Consider the following 17,000-nt stretch of genomic DNA (forward strand, 5'->3'; position numbering starts at 1 on the left):
ATATTATAGTATTTCATGTAAAATGCATGAAATTTGAGAGAATTATATGTAAGAGATAATGACGGAAGATTGTAGCCGATATCGATGCAGCTCTGTAAACTGTAAAACGGAAAATGAAAACTGTCGAAGAGAAAATCCACATGTGCACGCATATGTAATATTAATATCAGCGTTTCAATAGTATATCGTGTAAGACTGCGGGAAAGCCGCTGTAATGCAAACCGCAGTTCTCTCCCCGGTCCTCGATAATACGAAAAAAAAAAGACTGCGAGAAAGGACTTGTCAGGTCGTATCATAATATCCATGCAACCTACCCCCTCCAAAAAAAAAAACCTAAACCACAATATTTGTAGCCACTTTTCGGCGACGGCGACGTGGCTTATCATTGTTGCCCCGCGTCTTATAGCTATGTAGGGTCGTGTGGCTTATTCCATCGGAAAACACACCCAACTCGCGCGTATTTCTGTTCACACGAAACCGATACTTCGTATACCTCCTAAGTATAATAATATTATGTACTGCAGAGGGAGCGAGAGATTCAATACTGATACATAATATATATGTATTCGGATAGATAGAGAGAGACAGAATGAGAGAAAGAGAGAGAGAGAGAGAGAGAGAGAGAGAGAGAGAGAGAGTGAGAGAGTAAGGTAGCGAGAGGGAGAGGGAGAGAATGAGATGGAACGAGAAAAATACGCACATATTCCCAGCATGTATGACTTGGACTGCCGCCGCCGCCGACATGACCGCCGACGATAGGGTGTTCGGGGTGGCGGCGGGCGGGGAGGAGAGAGAGCGTCTGGTTTATACAGGTGTCTAGACGGTAAATAAGCAAATCCTTCTCTCGATCGCTCTGCTGTTGGGTCTCGTCAACGCACACGCAGAGGCCCTCGACACACACTCGCTCGAAAACGTGTGCGCGTGCGCGCGCGCGACTGAACGGTCGTATCGTCAACGGCCGCCGGTCACTGCGCCCGTCATTACTGTTGTTGGAGTGCTTTTTCGCCTCCACCTCGTCGCCGTCGCCATCTCACCCCTCTACCCGTTCCACCAATGTTTCTATAAGCATACGCACACACACACAAGCACACGTTATATATGTATATACGTACACATATTATATTCCGTATTTATTCAAATGAGAGACATTTCGTAGCACATTGTCCGACGGCCAAGTCGCCAAGACGACTGCGGCTAAAGACCGCGGCCAAGACGACAACGACGACTGTTGCGATTGCGACCACGACGGCCCGCGAGTGCGGTTCACCGCGGCGGCCCGTTCTTCGTGTATTCGCAATAAACAGACCGATGAACCTCCACCGAGATACTTAAAAAATAAGCGGCGGCGGCGGTGGCCTCAACATCGCTGACCGCCGCAGCCGGACACCGGCTATACAGCTGCACCTGCACGCCACCGCCACTGCCGGATGCTGTGTGTAATATTCTTGCCATCGCCGCCGTTGGTGCGCGCTCGCCCGCCCGAGTGCATTTCCTTATCGGCCACCACGCGCCGCCGCTGCTATAATAATATTATTATCTCCGACGAAACGCACCACCGCCGCGCGCGCACTGCGATACGGCTGCGGCGGCGGTTTACCGTCGTAAGTCAGTCGGCGGGGCCGTCTGCAGCTGCCCCGCGCGCTGGCGGTGTCGTTATATTCTCCGCCGCCGCCGCCCCTCTTGCCCACGCGCGGTCTCCTAGTTGTTTACTATACCTACAATATTATGTAAATATACGACGACGGGCTCGACCTGCGGCAGAAACCGTCTGTGACGACCAGATGTGTACATCTATAATCTATAGTAATTAAATACGTGATAAAACAAAATAATATAATATATAGATTATGAAATCGTAACATCATATTATAGGGAGTGATCGCGGTATTTTGAAAAGTTTTAAAAACGGGACTATTACGACTACAAACCCTGCCCTTCCACAACCTGCAGCACCCTGCGACGAGAAACTGCAATATCTGCATGTGCTACGCGTCCGCTGCAGTCTCCACGACTCGATTTCTTGGAATATACGAACGGTGATTTCCTTACATTATGGAAACTTGATTTAAAATGTAGACGAGCAACTTACAGGTTATTTCGAAACGCATCTCCTTCGAGCCTTTCTAAATCTAAATCTGTTATAAAATATGCAAAATGTGAGTAAAATTCACTCTTTATAATACGTAAAAAGTCACTCGCACCACTCGTTATTTTCCAAATCTCTCGTAATGACAATATTAGTTCATTATTGTCATATTATAGTAATAATAATAATAATTTCAGATAACATTATTATGCTTACCTATATACTCGATTACTCGAATGAAAATTCGAGAAAGAAACGGATTTACAAATAAATAACGGGACAGAACAAAAACGTACACCGTTTGAATTTTATCGGGACAACAGTACATTATACGATGAAAACAGGAACAACCCTGTTTCAAACGGGACCCACAAACGGGTCATTGGTGACCCTACCATAAATTTCCCATCCACACGTATAATTTCTGATAAACTGTCCGTAAAAACCTCAGCGGGTGCAACGATCATATAGTCGTGCGCTGACTTATTTCGAAAGGTATGCCGGTATTCTTAAATATACCTAATACAAAGTTGAATTCCCCAATAACTGTTAATGCAATAACTCACAATATAAATAACTCGTCTCCTACTAGAAACATGAATCTAAATTTGAAAATTTTGTCGAATGTAGGAATAATATTTTAATCGCTGTACCTATATAATATATTATATCGTTGTAATTATGATCTTCGCAAATATTACATTGCTTAAAAATTAAAATCATTGGTGTCCAAAGTTTTTTTGGCGAAAACAGGAATTGTACCTTTTTTGTTTAAAACGGAAAAGGGCTTTGGCAAAAACGACATAATATTGAATAAGTATAATTTTGGAGAAATGGATAACACCCGAGTCAACAATTTCGGTGGACGACAGAAGACTTTTACAATCAAAAACTGCAGTTGCTGCACCGCTGATTTCTGTTTCGTTTTTTTCAGGGTTAACGAGAAGATCTAATTATATTTAATGATTTTTTGGAGTTTATAATGACATTATAATTAGCACGGAATTTCCAAATCTGTCGTGTTATTATTTTTACTTCGGCAGTCCATGAACTATGTCAGCCATGTATATCGTTTTTGCGTCTTTCGATATTAATATTTTTTATTAATGTGTGCCGACTTTTGGTCACATTGCAGGTTGGTCAAATACGATATTTTTTCACCTTTTGGGTCGTCGATTTATAATTATTTATACGGATTGTACCATCGTCGGAGCTCGATTCGAGTTCGAAATATTTTATACAGCCACTTTTATATTATTTCTGTTGTTGAACAATATTTTATGATGGTCTCTGTCGTACAATAGCCTTCTGAAGGACTATAATATCATAAACAATAATTACACATTTAATTACACATTAATCTTAATCCTCCATTATATTTTATACTCTCTCTCTCTATAACATAGTAAAATCATTCCGTAGTTTAGACAGAATTCTCAGAGTATTAGTCATTTTACATACAACTATACAAGTATACAACAATACCTATATTATATTATCGGCTCGTATCATATAATAGTGTTTATTTTCTATTATTATGTATTCAACTCAATATTAATAATTATAAATGTACAATATAGAGTAAGTAAATATTATCGAAATTGTAATACAAACGATAAAACACGATTAACCAAATTTAAATTAATAAAAATTATTACAAGTGTTGAAATTGACATAATATTAATAAAATTATTATGTTAGGTATATGGAGACACTTTTTAGAATATATAAAACAAGGAGACGAGGGAGGATATAAGTAATAAAATCTATATATATATATTATTAAATAAAATACAAATACTCTTAGGTCTTAGCTATATAATAACAAAAACGAAAAAACTTGAAATTTTGAATACTTAGTGGTTTTCCGATGCTTTAGCGATATGCAGTAAGAAGGGATTTAAAAAAATTCTATGAATGTAAGTTCCAAGACGAGATACCCTGCTAAATAGAAGGTATAAAAATCACCACACGTGTGTCACATGTAAGTCCCCACACGAAAAAAAAAAATTATAACGAATACAAATTTCCTTTCCACTTTATCCAGACTTAGGACTGACAACTTAAACGTATGGTTGCAGTGGCCAAAAGTGTAAAATTAATTTGTTTTTGTGTTGCATTAAAAGAAGTCTAGTCCAACTTTTAATTGAATCCAGTCCATATAATAATAATATATCTATATAATACAACACTGCAAAAACATAAGAATTTCAAGTGTTCAAATTTTTACATGTGGGAACTTACTAAAACCTTTTTCTCACACAGAAACTTTGTTTCAGCAAACTGAAATCTATTATTTTTTTTGTATATAATATAATATGGTTGCCATTGGTTACAGAAAATAATATACCTAGTCATCATAATTGGAATGATTGGATATAGTTTTCAAAATTGTATTATTTATTTTAAAACTGTCATGGAAACTTGATGCAAATATAGTTGGAAGGAAGTTAATAATTATTCGGAAATTCATAATTTTCTATATATTCCTTTTTATATGTCACGCCTGTTCACAAGGGTTACCACACAGCTTTGGAAAATAGACACTTTTGCAATTGAAAAACTGTCTTATTTTTGATATCATATTTTGCGTATCACAAATCAAAAGTATTCAAATTTAAAATACTCTATGATTTTTTTTTAAACATACACCATTAAATGTAATATTGCATTAATCACGCACAGATACACTTAAGTCTTAACAGACTGTCTGTTCGTCTGGGAAAGGCTTCGAAACGAATGATCAGATTTTGATGGAGTTTTCACAGTTATTATATTACCAGGAAAATAAAATAGTTATTATGATTGGGTAATATAACTTTACACCTGTATTTTATATTTAACAACCCAAATAACCGTGTTTGTAATCTGTGAAGTTTACATTTACGTTGTCTAAAAATGAAGGGTAAATCTATAAACTTATTATCAATTATTATTATTAATAATAATTTATTTTTATTACCAATTTATTACCGGCAACACAATAAGCAGGATCAGCTAGTAAATATTAATAATTATTCATAATCTACCCATGGCTGAAATATACAAGGTTATTCTCAATGAATATTTGTTGATAAAAACAAAAATGGCAGCGTAAAGGGAGCCAATAATAATCAAGTATATATAAGCGCAGGATTTTGAATTTGTTGGCTATTGTCAGCGTATTTTTGGTGATAAGAAAAATTTAATATGTGATATCCCTTTACGCAGCCATTTTCTTTCCTACGATAACAATCCGAGTCGATATGCAATAACCTATATATTTCAACCATGTATCACCTATGTTTTAATCATACATTTTCCAAAAATTAAATAATGTATTGTAGTACTCACTGCCGAGTGGTGTATACAATTGTAAATTATTCCTAGCAATTTTAATATTATTGAATTACAGTTATAGTGCGTCGAGGTGGAATTAAATTTTTCTTATAATATGTTTGATTATTATATCGAAGAAATATCAAAAAATATCGAGACACTTGGGATATTATATTACAGGTTTTTTATTTATTGAATCAGGAATAATTAGGATATTCAAAACTCGTATTTACACACTTAATTTATTTTTGGCAATCAATATTCAATTTAGAGTACCGGTATTTTCCAGTATTGGAATTTTAACAGTTATTATACTTGTTCTATGTACCTAAGTTTTTGTATACCCCCTCTCGGCTTCTCGTATAAATATTAAATATAAATAAATAAATCATAAGCTGTTTTATGTGTAAGCTAGCATTTTGACTGAGCTTTGAATTTCTTTTATAGCTAATATTATAAATTGTTTATATTTTATTAATATTTTGTTTGTGTTAGGTACCACTAGTTAGGCTCCAACTACAACAAGTGCGTTTAAATTGTATATCTTACAACTATACTTATTAAATTTTAGGTGATAATCGTTTTAAGTTACAGGGGTTGGGATATAAAAATACATATTGATTTTAGTATCTACTCTAATATTTATGTCCCTTATTACCTAAAACCATGGATTATAAATACTATAGTATTTTTAATCAATGCTAATACCTACGCACAAAAATAATTTGTTTAGTATATTATGTTTGACGATTGGTTTTAAATATAATATTAATTATAATAAAACTATATAGGTACTGGGTAAGTGGTATACACTAACATAATACGTCATATTTTTAAAAATTAAGTAATTATTTGTTTTACTAGTAGTAGTAGCCATATAAAATTTAAAATTACTCATTCAGTTGGTTGTTGTTTTTTCTACTGTCTATTTAAACCTATTATAACTGTGGACTAACTTTTTTGTTAAGACATTACGGGGAGATCCTCATAAATTGTCAAATAGTAATTGTCGACTTAACATGTCGAAAAAACCTAAAACATGCGAAGTCTTTAATGTTTATATTATTATGTACCTATAGGGGATAGGTGCCTAAGTATACTTATTATATATTTATATTATATATTATATAGGTACTATTAGGTACATATCTCTGCTACGTTTTACTATATATTACTATTCAATATAGATATTCCATATTATGCAAATAGATAATAGCATAAAACCAGGGTTATGACACGTATGGCAATATATTGTATTTATCATACCTAAATCGGGTGTTTAATAATACAAAATGAATGACATAAAATAATGTTTTTGTAGAATATGAATAGCAAACAAACTAAAAACATAAATTTAATTAAATTCATTATTTTATATTAAAATGATTCATTATAGGTACCTACCTAATAGTTTTTTATTTAAAAGTGTATCTAGTGATTGAATTCGGGTTTTTATGAATACCGGTTATCAACAATTTGCTAGTCTCAATCAATTTTGTGAACTTGGTTTTTTCATATCCGATCGATTAGAATTTCACAAGTGTTCTGAAAAAAATTTTTATTATTATAACCTTTCTTACTTAGTACTTATTCTACTTAATACGTTAATATATTTTTTAGTTCTATACAAAACTATTATTTTTCACGCTGTAGATTATTATTATTAATTACTGACATTTGTAGTCACAAAAAGCCAAAATGGATAAGTATACTAGCTTTCATAAATACAGCATTTCTGGACTCACTCCACGGTGTACTGATCGAAACTTAATTGCACCTAGTACCTATAAACAATGTAACAGTAGACCATAATGTTTATTATATGTATACAGTAAATAATTCGAAGAATTTTAATGAAATATTATTTGTAATACTAATGAACGTGTCAAAATAAATCTATAATAAATATGTACCTATCATGCATGTACAATCTTTCGAGGGTCTACTTTATTATATCATAACATTTTTCGCAAAATTGTTAGTGTATAATATCTGTTTCTTTAAATAAATTATTCTTGGATGTAAATATAAATAAGTAAGTACCTATAGGTAGTTGCTTAACCTTCTTACTTAAGTATACATACTATTTTTATATAACGAACTGTTAAATTATTATCGACGATTTCGTTGAACAGTTAATCGTGTGTTTCTAATATTATATTATTATATAACAGCAGGACGTTTACCTATACTACACCGCATAATCGCGTTCAATAGTATACACCGGCGTGAGCGATAGAACACTATATGGTCAAGTAGGTACCTACCCAGAGTGTGGGCTGCCATATATTGTAAAATAAAAAAAAATGTATTTTGTGAAATTAATATAGGATTTTGTATATTTAGGCATATTATACTGATTGTAAATATCAAGTTTTCGGGATCATTCGTATTATTCGTATTATTATTATAACATGTTAAAATGGGATACAAATCGCCGCAATCGTGAAATACTACTACTAGTAGTAGCGGTGAGCGTTAGTAAATCGATGGTTTCCACGTTCGATAGTGTCAGCAGTGCATTTCACATGGCGGGAACGGTCCCATGCACATTCTCTGTACCTGCTTGTGCCGAGACGGTTAACAGTCCGAAATTGACGGTGCCGAATGGCACGGAAGTCCGCGTAGTTTACATTTAGTGTGTTCCATGGTTGAATAGTTTTTAACTCGAAATATATTTTTAACACGATATAATATTAATTATTAAAAATCGACTATAGTAACGGGAACGCGGCGATTATTATAACACATTATTGAACACGTTGTCGGATTCATGACCGCTAGAATATTTTCGTCTTTTTTATAAAACTTTGAGCTTTCGGAAGGTATGACATTGAAAGAATTTTTTTTTTACCAGAATATAATAAATGCATTCTTATATTACAATAATTTCCTCCTTGTTTTTCTTACTTTTATCTTTATACCTATAGTATAATATTATTTAGGTTTATTAACACTCTATAAATTAATATTATACTTTAACCTTTATGCAGATTATTTTGATAATAATATTAATTGTATAATACGTTTCATTGAAGTATTTTGAATGCTTTTTTTTTTGGAAATTTAATTTAAATATTAAAGACAATAATTAGGTACACGAACATTTTTTTTTTTTAATAATCACAAAAAGGGAAATAATATTAATATATAAAAGTATAAAATTATTTTTCGGTTAACATATTTTCTAAAATTCGTTGATGATATTAATTAAAAGATTTATAAATGAAGAGTTATTTTTAAATGATTATTACCTATTTAGGTAAATTTCAAGATAAATATTCTGTGCTTATAAACTATTATTTGACAGCTCAAGTTCGGTTTCATTCCAATCCCTATATGTAAATAGATTACGATATTTGATATATATTTGTACAATTACAAATATAATATACAATACACTGTATATATTTTACATACATATAGTGATGTATAATTGTAACCGTTTTTTAAAATTTGTTTAGTAATAATTCATATTATGACTAATAATTGCTGGTATACATACTAAATTTTACTTAGTTAGATTTTAATATTTATAAATAATAATAATTGTTGGAATTATAAAAATAAACCTACACTCAATTTATAATAATAGTTCTAATCCAATAACAAATTGTGTGAAACAATATCTCATATTATTCATATTATTAGTACCTAGGTAATTTCAGTTGGTCAGAGAAAGTTACAACTAATAACTAATAATAATAGTCGTCATCACATACCTATACATAGTTTTAAGAAAGTAATATTAAAATGTTTCAAAACTGAAGTGCACACGGTATTATTATTATGTTCGATGATGTAAATAACGGTCTGTAGTCTTTACAAAGTATAATAATTAATTTCGTTTCTTGTTAATTTTCCGTGAAATAGGTTCGTATAGTATACACAGTGACCCGTTGAAGTGATTTTGAAACGTGTTCAAGTATCTTATAAAATACCTACGCAGTACGATATTTAAGAATATTACACGGTAAATGTCACTTAAAAGTAAAAATTGTAATAGGCTCTAACGGCGCGGCTGCGGCGTCGGCGGCATTAATAGGACGACGATGCGGCCACGCAGTCTTGTCCAAAAAAAAACGAAAGTGTCAGGCGCGCTTATCACGTTTATGGTTTAATAATATAACATAGGTATATAAATGGCCTGCCTTCCTACGCGTAGGTACACTGTATATATAATAATATCGTCGTTACCGTGAAACTCGGCTTATGGTATAAGCTTGTACAATGCGTCAATGCACCCATGGCCGGCTGGTATAATTAGGCATCCACCTATATTGTATTATTATATTATTATGTCAGATGCCGCGGACCAACCGCGCGACAGCGTCTTAGCGTGGCGGCCGCGGCTGACGTCACGTGCAGCTGATAATAATATTATTATTGTAGTCCCACGAGAACATAATAATATTATTAATAATGATATTTAAACATTTTTATCAGTCGTGTGCGACGGCGGTGATAACGACTCTATAATAATATTATGTGTGCGCCGACACATAACCGCGGTTATTTTTATCACGAAGACACCTATTACACGGTGGCAGTGCGGCGCAGACATAAGTCACAGGTGCGTGTGTGTGCGAGCGCTAAAGGTAGACGCGACGTTTTTCGTGAACCGACTGCCCGGCGGATCGCAACCACGGTTGGTGCGGTTCCAAGTGGAACGGTTGCCTCCGCCTACTTGGCTAGCCGTCGATAGCAGTTCAAGGCCGAAAAGCGCATTTCCCGTGTGCTCGCTCGATCGTGTGTGTTTGTGTGCACGAACACAATACTAGAAATTAGTTAGAATTTTTTTTTCTATTTTTTTTTTCTAATGAAAGACTGCTCAACGGCGACTGATTAATGATGTACGATAAAAAAAAAAAAAATGTAAACACCTTTATTATATTAAACGAAACCGATGTTGAAGTTTATTACAATATTATTATGTTTTCTCTCCGGAATGTTTTCTATTCACACTTTTTGTGTCGACCGACCAACGCTGCACTTGCCCAAAACAATATTATAATATAATATAAGACCCATAATACAATATTATAATATGCGAATATTAAATATATTGTGTAGAAACGCGCGCACGAAATCTTAAACAGTTCTTTCGGTGTTTATCGTCGTATTCCCACAACGGCAGTTTTCACTGAAAATATTGTACGATATTATAATATGCAACATTCTTAGTAAATCGAAAGAAATGCACAATGTATAATAATAACAATAATAATACAAAATCGTCAAAACGACGAACGCCGTCCATTGATTGTTATTTATTTTAATGTGTTTGTATTTTATTTTTATAGACGACGACCGTTTCAAAAATGGTGATTCATGCACATCAGCAGAATTATGGTGTCCTCAATTTATCACGGAGCACGTTCACTCTATGACGATCTGTGGTGTGGCCTCCATGAAAAGCATGTACCCGGTGGCTTGGAAACCCAAATCCTTTTTGTTCTCTGCCGTCCTATACGTGTGCAGTTTAGACCTGGTGCTGGGTAAGTGTAACCTTGTTTTTTGTTATATTTGTAGTAGGTAGGTTTACCTATATGCATTTAGATTTTCATTGATCAAGGAAACTGCAGCAGCGAAGGTTATTATATTATTATGATAGACGCGTTGATAATTGCAATAATAGTGCATAAGACTATTATAATAATATTTCTTACTATTATTGTTTCGATTTTCATCACTAATTTGAAAATACAATGCATATTCACCTAGGTGGGCCTCTCGTTTACATCAACACCGTATATGGTGGTTTACGATCGACGGTAAAAACAGAAAAACTATTTTAACGATTAGTTTTAAAGATTTTTTTGTTAAGTACACACATTCATCCATTTGTATTAAATTGACAATATAATATTATAAACTATAAAGTATCTATTTTTTTAAATATTATAACACACCTACGTCCTACTTGTAGGTCGTAATAGTTATACTATACCTACAGGAACTCATATATTTAATATTTACCTTTAAGTTCTTCGAAACATATAATATAGTACCAATATGAATTATGAATACATTTTGAATAGAAATATTATTGCAAGGTATAAGCCAGTTTATATAAAAAGGTTTTAAAACGATTTTAATAATAACACAACATTTTATTGCAGGTAGTTCCTAAAACAATACTGTACACATATAGGTACCAGTTGGCCATTTTACGTATTTCCCATATAATTTTAATGGCTTATAATAATAGGTGTACAATATACATGGTATACCTACTTACTACCTAGTACCTACACATTGGTATATATAATATTTTGTTATTCATTATTTTGAAATCGTGCTGGAGTGCTGGACTTGTAACAACTATTAACATTCATTTTCCCTTCGCTTTTCTGTAATAGCTGATAGGACATTACCAGAATCAAAACTTTCTTACCGTTTTTCTTGTACATAATAAATATTTATCGAATTTTATGTTTATTAAACTATAATTATTGTTATAATTTTTAATATAAATTTAAATTATAGATTAATTCGTTTAAATGGAATCATACCATTATTACATTCAGTTACTTAGTACCTAGTCATTGCGTTGACATTTTGACTATAAAAATGCTATAAAACTACGTAGCAATTGTTGTCTACCATTTTTCATTATTATTTTCCTTCCATATTATACAGGAAGACCATAAATGATCTAAACGACTTGACCCAACGTTATAATATTTTTTCTAACCCCAGTTGACGATAGAACATAAATGATCTTAGATAAACCTTTACATAAAATAACTACGTAGTTGAATGTGACGAAATATATATGACAGTAAAATGTTTGCTTTTAAATAGGTAGTATAATTGTAAAACAATAATAGTACATTTTCAATTCACTTAAGTTAAGCATTTATAAAGAATACGATGTAAGAAAAATCTCCTCATTTTTGGTTTCTACTCCATTATATTTAAATATGTCGTAGCCACAATGTGAAATCGATATTTTCATGAAAAAATTACCATTTCATGAAATGGAAACGGATATTTTATACTTCGTGAAATTCGAAAATATTTCACAAAATGGTCACTTTTTCATGAAGTGGTCACTCCAATTTGACATCGTGTAATTTATTTCACAATCTGGTCGTTCACTTTGTGTACTGAAATACAAAATTCATCGCATACGTCTAGTTTAATTACCTATATCTATTATTATTTATTTAATGTATTTATTAAGTATACTTATTTCTGACTTCTACAATACCATAGGTATAGATTATATTATAAAGATAAATTTAAGTTATTTTATCTAAATTTAATTTATATTAGTACCTATACATAGTATATTTATAACTATTTATATCATATTAATATATTGTTCATATTATATTCATTTTTTTATTTATTAGAACATTAATTATTAGATTTAACACAAATTAAATAATTATAGTCCTTATATAAGAATTAACATAATATTATAGGTACACTAAACAATTGTTATTAGAACAAGGAAAAAATAAATTAACTCAATTGTAACGAAATGTAACGAACCTATTAGTTATTATAAGTATTATTTTCCACGTTCTTAAAATAAGTTACCTATGATTTATGAATGTACAATATATGACAAAAACAAGGGGCTAGGAAATTTACAAAATCAGTCAAATTTATTTACGATTCCGAATATTTTAGATGATAAATAATAACCAACAATATTATTTAAGATCCCAGGAATTTATACTTATACCTTTTGTCCATGTATAACATTAAGGGGATTGGTGGCGGCATTAACAATGTACCTATTGTACCTACTACTTATTAGTCGTTATGGACTGATTTTGTAATATTATCATGATATCGGCACGTGGTTAATGGATGTAATCCAACTATAGACGTATGTGATAAATTTTGTATTTCAGTACACAAAGGGAACGACCAACTAGTGAAAACAATTACACGATGTTAAATATTGGAGTGACCACTTCATGAAAAAATGACCATTTTGTGAAATATTTTTGAATTTTACAAAGTATAAAATATCCGTTTCCATTTCATGAAATGGTCTTCTTTTCCTGAAAAGTTCGATTTCACGATGTGGCTATGGCATATATATTATGAACATGCTTAACCGCGCTTACATTATAGAGTACTAATTCTGTTTATTTATTATAAATTATGTGTGTTTGTAAGCACAAATACAAATACATAAATTATAATACATTAATAGAGTAGTATTTTTTTAGTATGCATAAAAACGCAAACTCCATAAAAACTGGATTAAAAAGAAACGGACGAATTGAGGAACGGTTTGAATTCGTTGCCATTTTTTTACAAACAAACAAACCGTAGTATTCTTACTGTAGTACACGTCTGTACATATCGTGAACTAAGAATCTAGACTTCGATAATTTAATTATTATTGTTATGAGGCACTGTAAAATTGTTGTTTAACGTAGCAATCGTAACCACGCGAGTCATATACTTCTTAGAAGCTACATATACGCGTTTCCTCCAGACAGACACTCCTATAGACATATCATTACGCAATTACAAATGTTTGTGTTCTTGTGTCTGTGATTCTTTATTTTACGTTTCTTGTATTATTATATTATACTTTTACTCCTTCTGCTGCCGCAGCTCAGCCTGTGTAAATATTATGATATTAAAAAAAAAAAATAAATGTGTCTCGTCTAATTTTTATTTTTCGCTGTTTATTTCGTATATTATTACATACACTTGCAGACATAATAATATTATACACACACGCGCACGCAAATCAGATGACCTTGCCCGGCGCGGTGCCATTAACGGTATTCCGCCGCCACCGTAGCCGTTGGCGATTATTATTACGTTTTTAGTCAATTCCGCGTCGTCTCCCCAGACCGCCATGGCTGCAGCAGCGGTGGCGGTACAAGTAAAATCCTTTTGACTGATTACTATTACTGTGTATACAGTGGATCGCCGCCGCCCATACGACGTCCAAAACATTTTATTATTATCGAGAACGATCAAATCGCTATCGAGCCGCAAATTTCTCCTCTTATAAATGATTGATCATTTTACTATATGCGACATCCGTGGCCGAGTTGGCCATAATGACAACATAATATTTTCAATAACCCTCCCCCAGCTGCTGTTCGCAGATCATTCCCTTCGGTGTAGCGCGGGGAGTTTCCGACGCTTTTTTTTGTAAGTACGCGCATTACACGCCGCCGTCAGTTCCAAATGGATTAGTTGATGCTATTAGCTGTTGGTATAATATATACCTACCGAAAGGTATAGAAACGTTTTTTCGTTAATAAAATATAACTAACATATTATAACTACTACGATTTTCAAAGTATAATGACGCGAAATACTTATTATAATAATCATATTTTATATTCGTCATAGTTTCGACTTTTCAGCGTGCTATAGGTGTAGGCCATCATAAATACATTCATAATTAAATTTGTGCGATTTTTTTCGTCCATGATAATATTTAATATATATATGCCAAAATATAACGATTTATAACTTTTGATTAAAATATATTGTTGCATGGCTCAAAAGGAATTGCTGTAATCTCGTCTGTTTTCAAATATAGGTCTAATCTGCAGTCGCAGCAGACTTTTAACTATTTTTCTTTGTTACCTAATTCATAACATTTCTAACATACACGGTGATTAATTTTTTTCTCGTACGCAATTTTGCATACATTCAATTTCAACTTTTTCTATATGTGGTAGGTAATGATGAAAAAAATACGACCATGAAGTGCGTTATGTGTTTAATTTCTATACATCTCGTCATAATCATTAACTCAGATTCAGGTCAACAAATTGTGAGTGGTTCGACGTGGGTAGGTATAGGTAAATATGGTTTATTTTTCGATTATTTCAAATATAATAATTCTCATTTAACACAAATAATGGTTCTATAGTAATTTCTATGATGAAACTAGCAACCCGTACGCATAGGCACAAACTCTATGATATTATATTTTAACATTTTCGTCTATCAGTTTTATCTTGAGTGGTATTTTCATAGACTTGTATAGTTGTATAAAATGAAATGTACGTTTAAAATTATACTAAATTATTACCTACTTCTGTCTACTTACCTATATTATGTTGTTAACGTCAATTATTTTTCTAACCTTTACAACTATATAGGAAATGCTAGAAATAGTGATCAGCCATCAAAGGTGAAATCCACCCTGTATTAATGTACTCGCGTACTATATTATAAACTATATACATCAGGAACTTTTAGTTTTTCCTACAAACGAATTCCATTAAGTCGATGCAATATAATTGTTATGTTCGCTTCTATATCTTGAGCTATATCACTGTTTGGAATTCCAATTGTTAATGCACATGTTATTGTTAAGAGATTTCATTGTCATAGATCATATGCTATGTATATTATTATTGTGGAATTTAAAATACGTGGAATTGTGTTTGTGGAATCGACGGACTGCCATAAAAAGTTAGATGAGTGAATCAAAATACATCGGCAACAGAAAAATGCGTTATTAATGTTTAAACCAGGGATTGAAACCTTTACGGTTTTTACTGTTCCAGTTCCTGTTCGGTTCCTAGAAAAACTGAAATTTCGGTTTCGGTTTCTTTTCGGTTTTAAAAAAAACTAAAATTTCGGTTTCAGTTCATTTTTGGTTTTTAAATTCAGGTTTCAGTTTCTTTTCGGTTCTTAAAAAACTAAAACTACGTTTCCTGTTTAGGTTTTATACTTATGTAAGAAAAATTTGTTTCTGTTTCATTCTTTAAAAAAATATAATTAAGTATTAGTATTTAGTAGTGTCAATTGGTGTTAATTATGATTTATGGCATGTTATGTAATATATATATGTATATTATAATACCAATTTTCTATCAGATATCTTACCAATTTCATAGGATGAAAGTGAAGACTTAAATAATTAAAAAAGTAAAACAAAATACTCATCACCGTTGCACCTATGTATCATTTACCGATTACCTCTTATTGTATCAGTATTCAGTGTCTTGGCAATTCCTATTTTCTATTAAATTGACGTTTGTTACGTAGAAAACTCTGTTTGTGAAATAGAAATATGTTTATTTTTAAATACTATTAATCCTCTTAATAAATAATAATAATAATAATATATTATCTACGTATTTGTTTTGTTCTTATTACCTACCAATGACATTTAAATAAAAATAATGGAATTAAAAAACCGAAATTAACCGTAAAAACCTTCACAAAAAAATATAGGTTCCGGTTTTTAAATTAATTTGAATAATGGTTCCGGTGGGGTTCTGGTTTTTAAATTAATTTAAATTAAGGGTTTCAGTGAGGTTCCGGTTCCCAATATTCAAAGGGGTCCGGTTCCAAAACTGGTTCTTTTGGTACAGTTCCAGTCCCTGGTTTAAACTTAGGCTAGACATAATAAAATACGAAAAGTTGACATGTAGGTACCTGTGTTTCTCAGTGGCGTATTTAGGAATTTGTTATGGGAAGGGTCCAGATAATTTTCAGAAAACGGAGCCGTGGGCGGCAAAGCCTCCCACATCACCCAATTACTCTTTATTAAATAAATTTACCATATTTATAAGACGATTTAAAATTTTCGCGTTTTTAATTGGTATTAATAATCATATGTACAAAACAAATTTAAAAA

At 32.1% G+C, this 17,000-nt stretch overlaps 1 protein-coding gene across 3 annotated transcripts in view; it reads left to right on the forward strand.

Annotated features, from left to right (window-relative positions):
* Nucleotides 1-17,000, forward strand: part of LOC100573370 (follistatin-A) — a 122,383-nt gene that overhangs the window by 29,432 nt on the left and 75,951 nt on the right. The window contains exons 1-2 of one of the 3 annotated variants that reach the window (XM_003246488.4): nt 7,941-8,229; nt 10,708-10,902. In XM_003246488.4, coding sequence (XP_003246536.1) covers nt 10,791-10,902 — 112 coding nt within the window. In that variant the 5' untranslated portion in view covers nt 7,941-8,229; nt 10,708-10,790. Of the gene's footprint in view, nt 1-7,940; nt 8,230-9,954; nt 10,280-10,707; nt 10,903-17,000 lie in introns of those variants that run through there. The other 2 variants (XM_016806886.2, XM_008187832.3) reach the window with 2 other exon arrangements.

This window comes from Acyrthosiphon pisum, chromosome A1 (genome assembly GCF_005508785.2).
Source record: "Acyrthosiphon pisum isolate AL4f chromosome A1, pea_aphid_22Mar2018_4r6ur, whole genome shotgun sequence".
Classification (NCBI taxonomy): Eukaryota; Metazoa; Arthropoda; class Insecta; order Hemiptera; family Aphididae; genus Acyrthosiphon; species Acyrthosiphon pisum.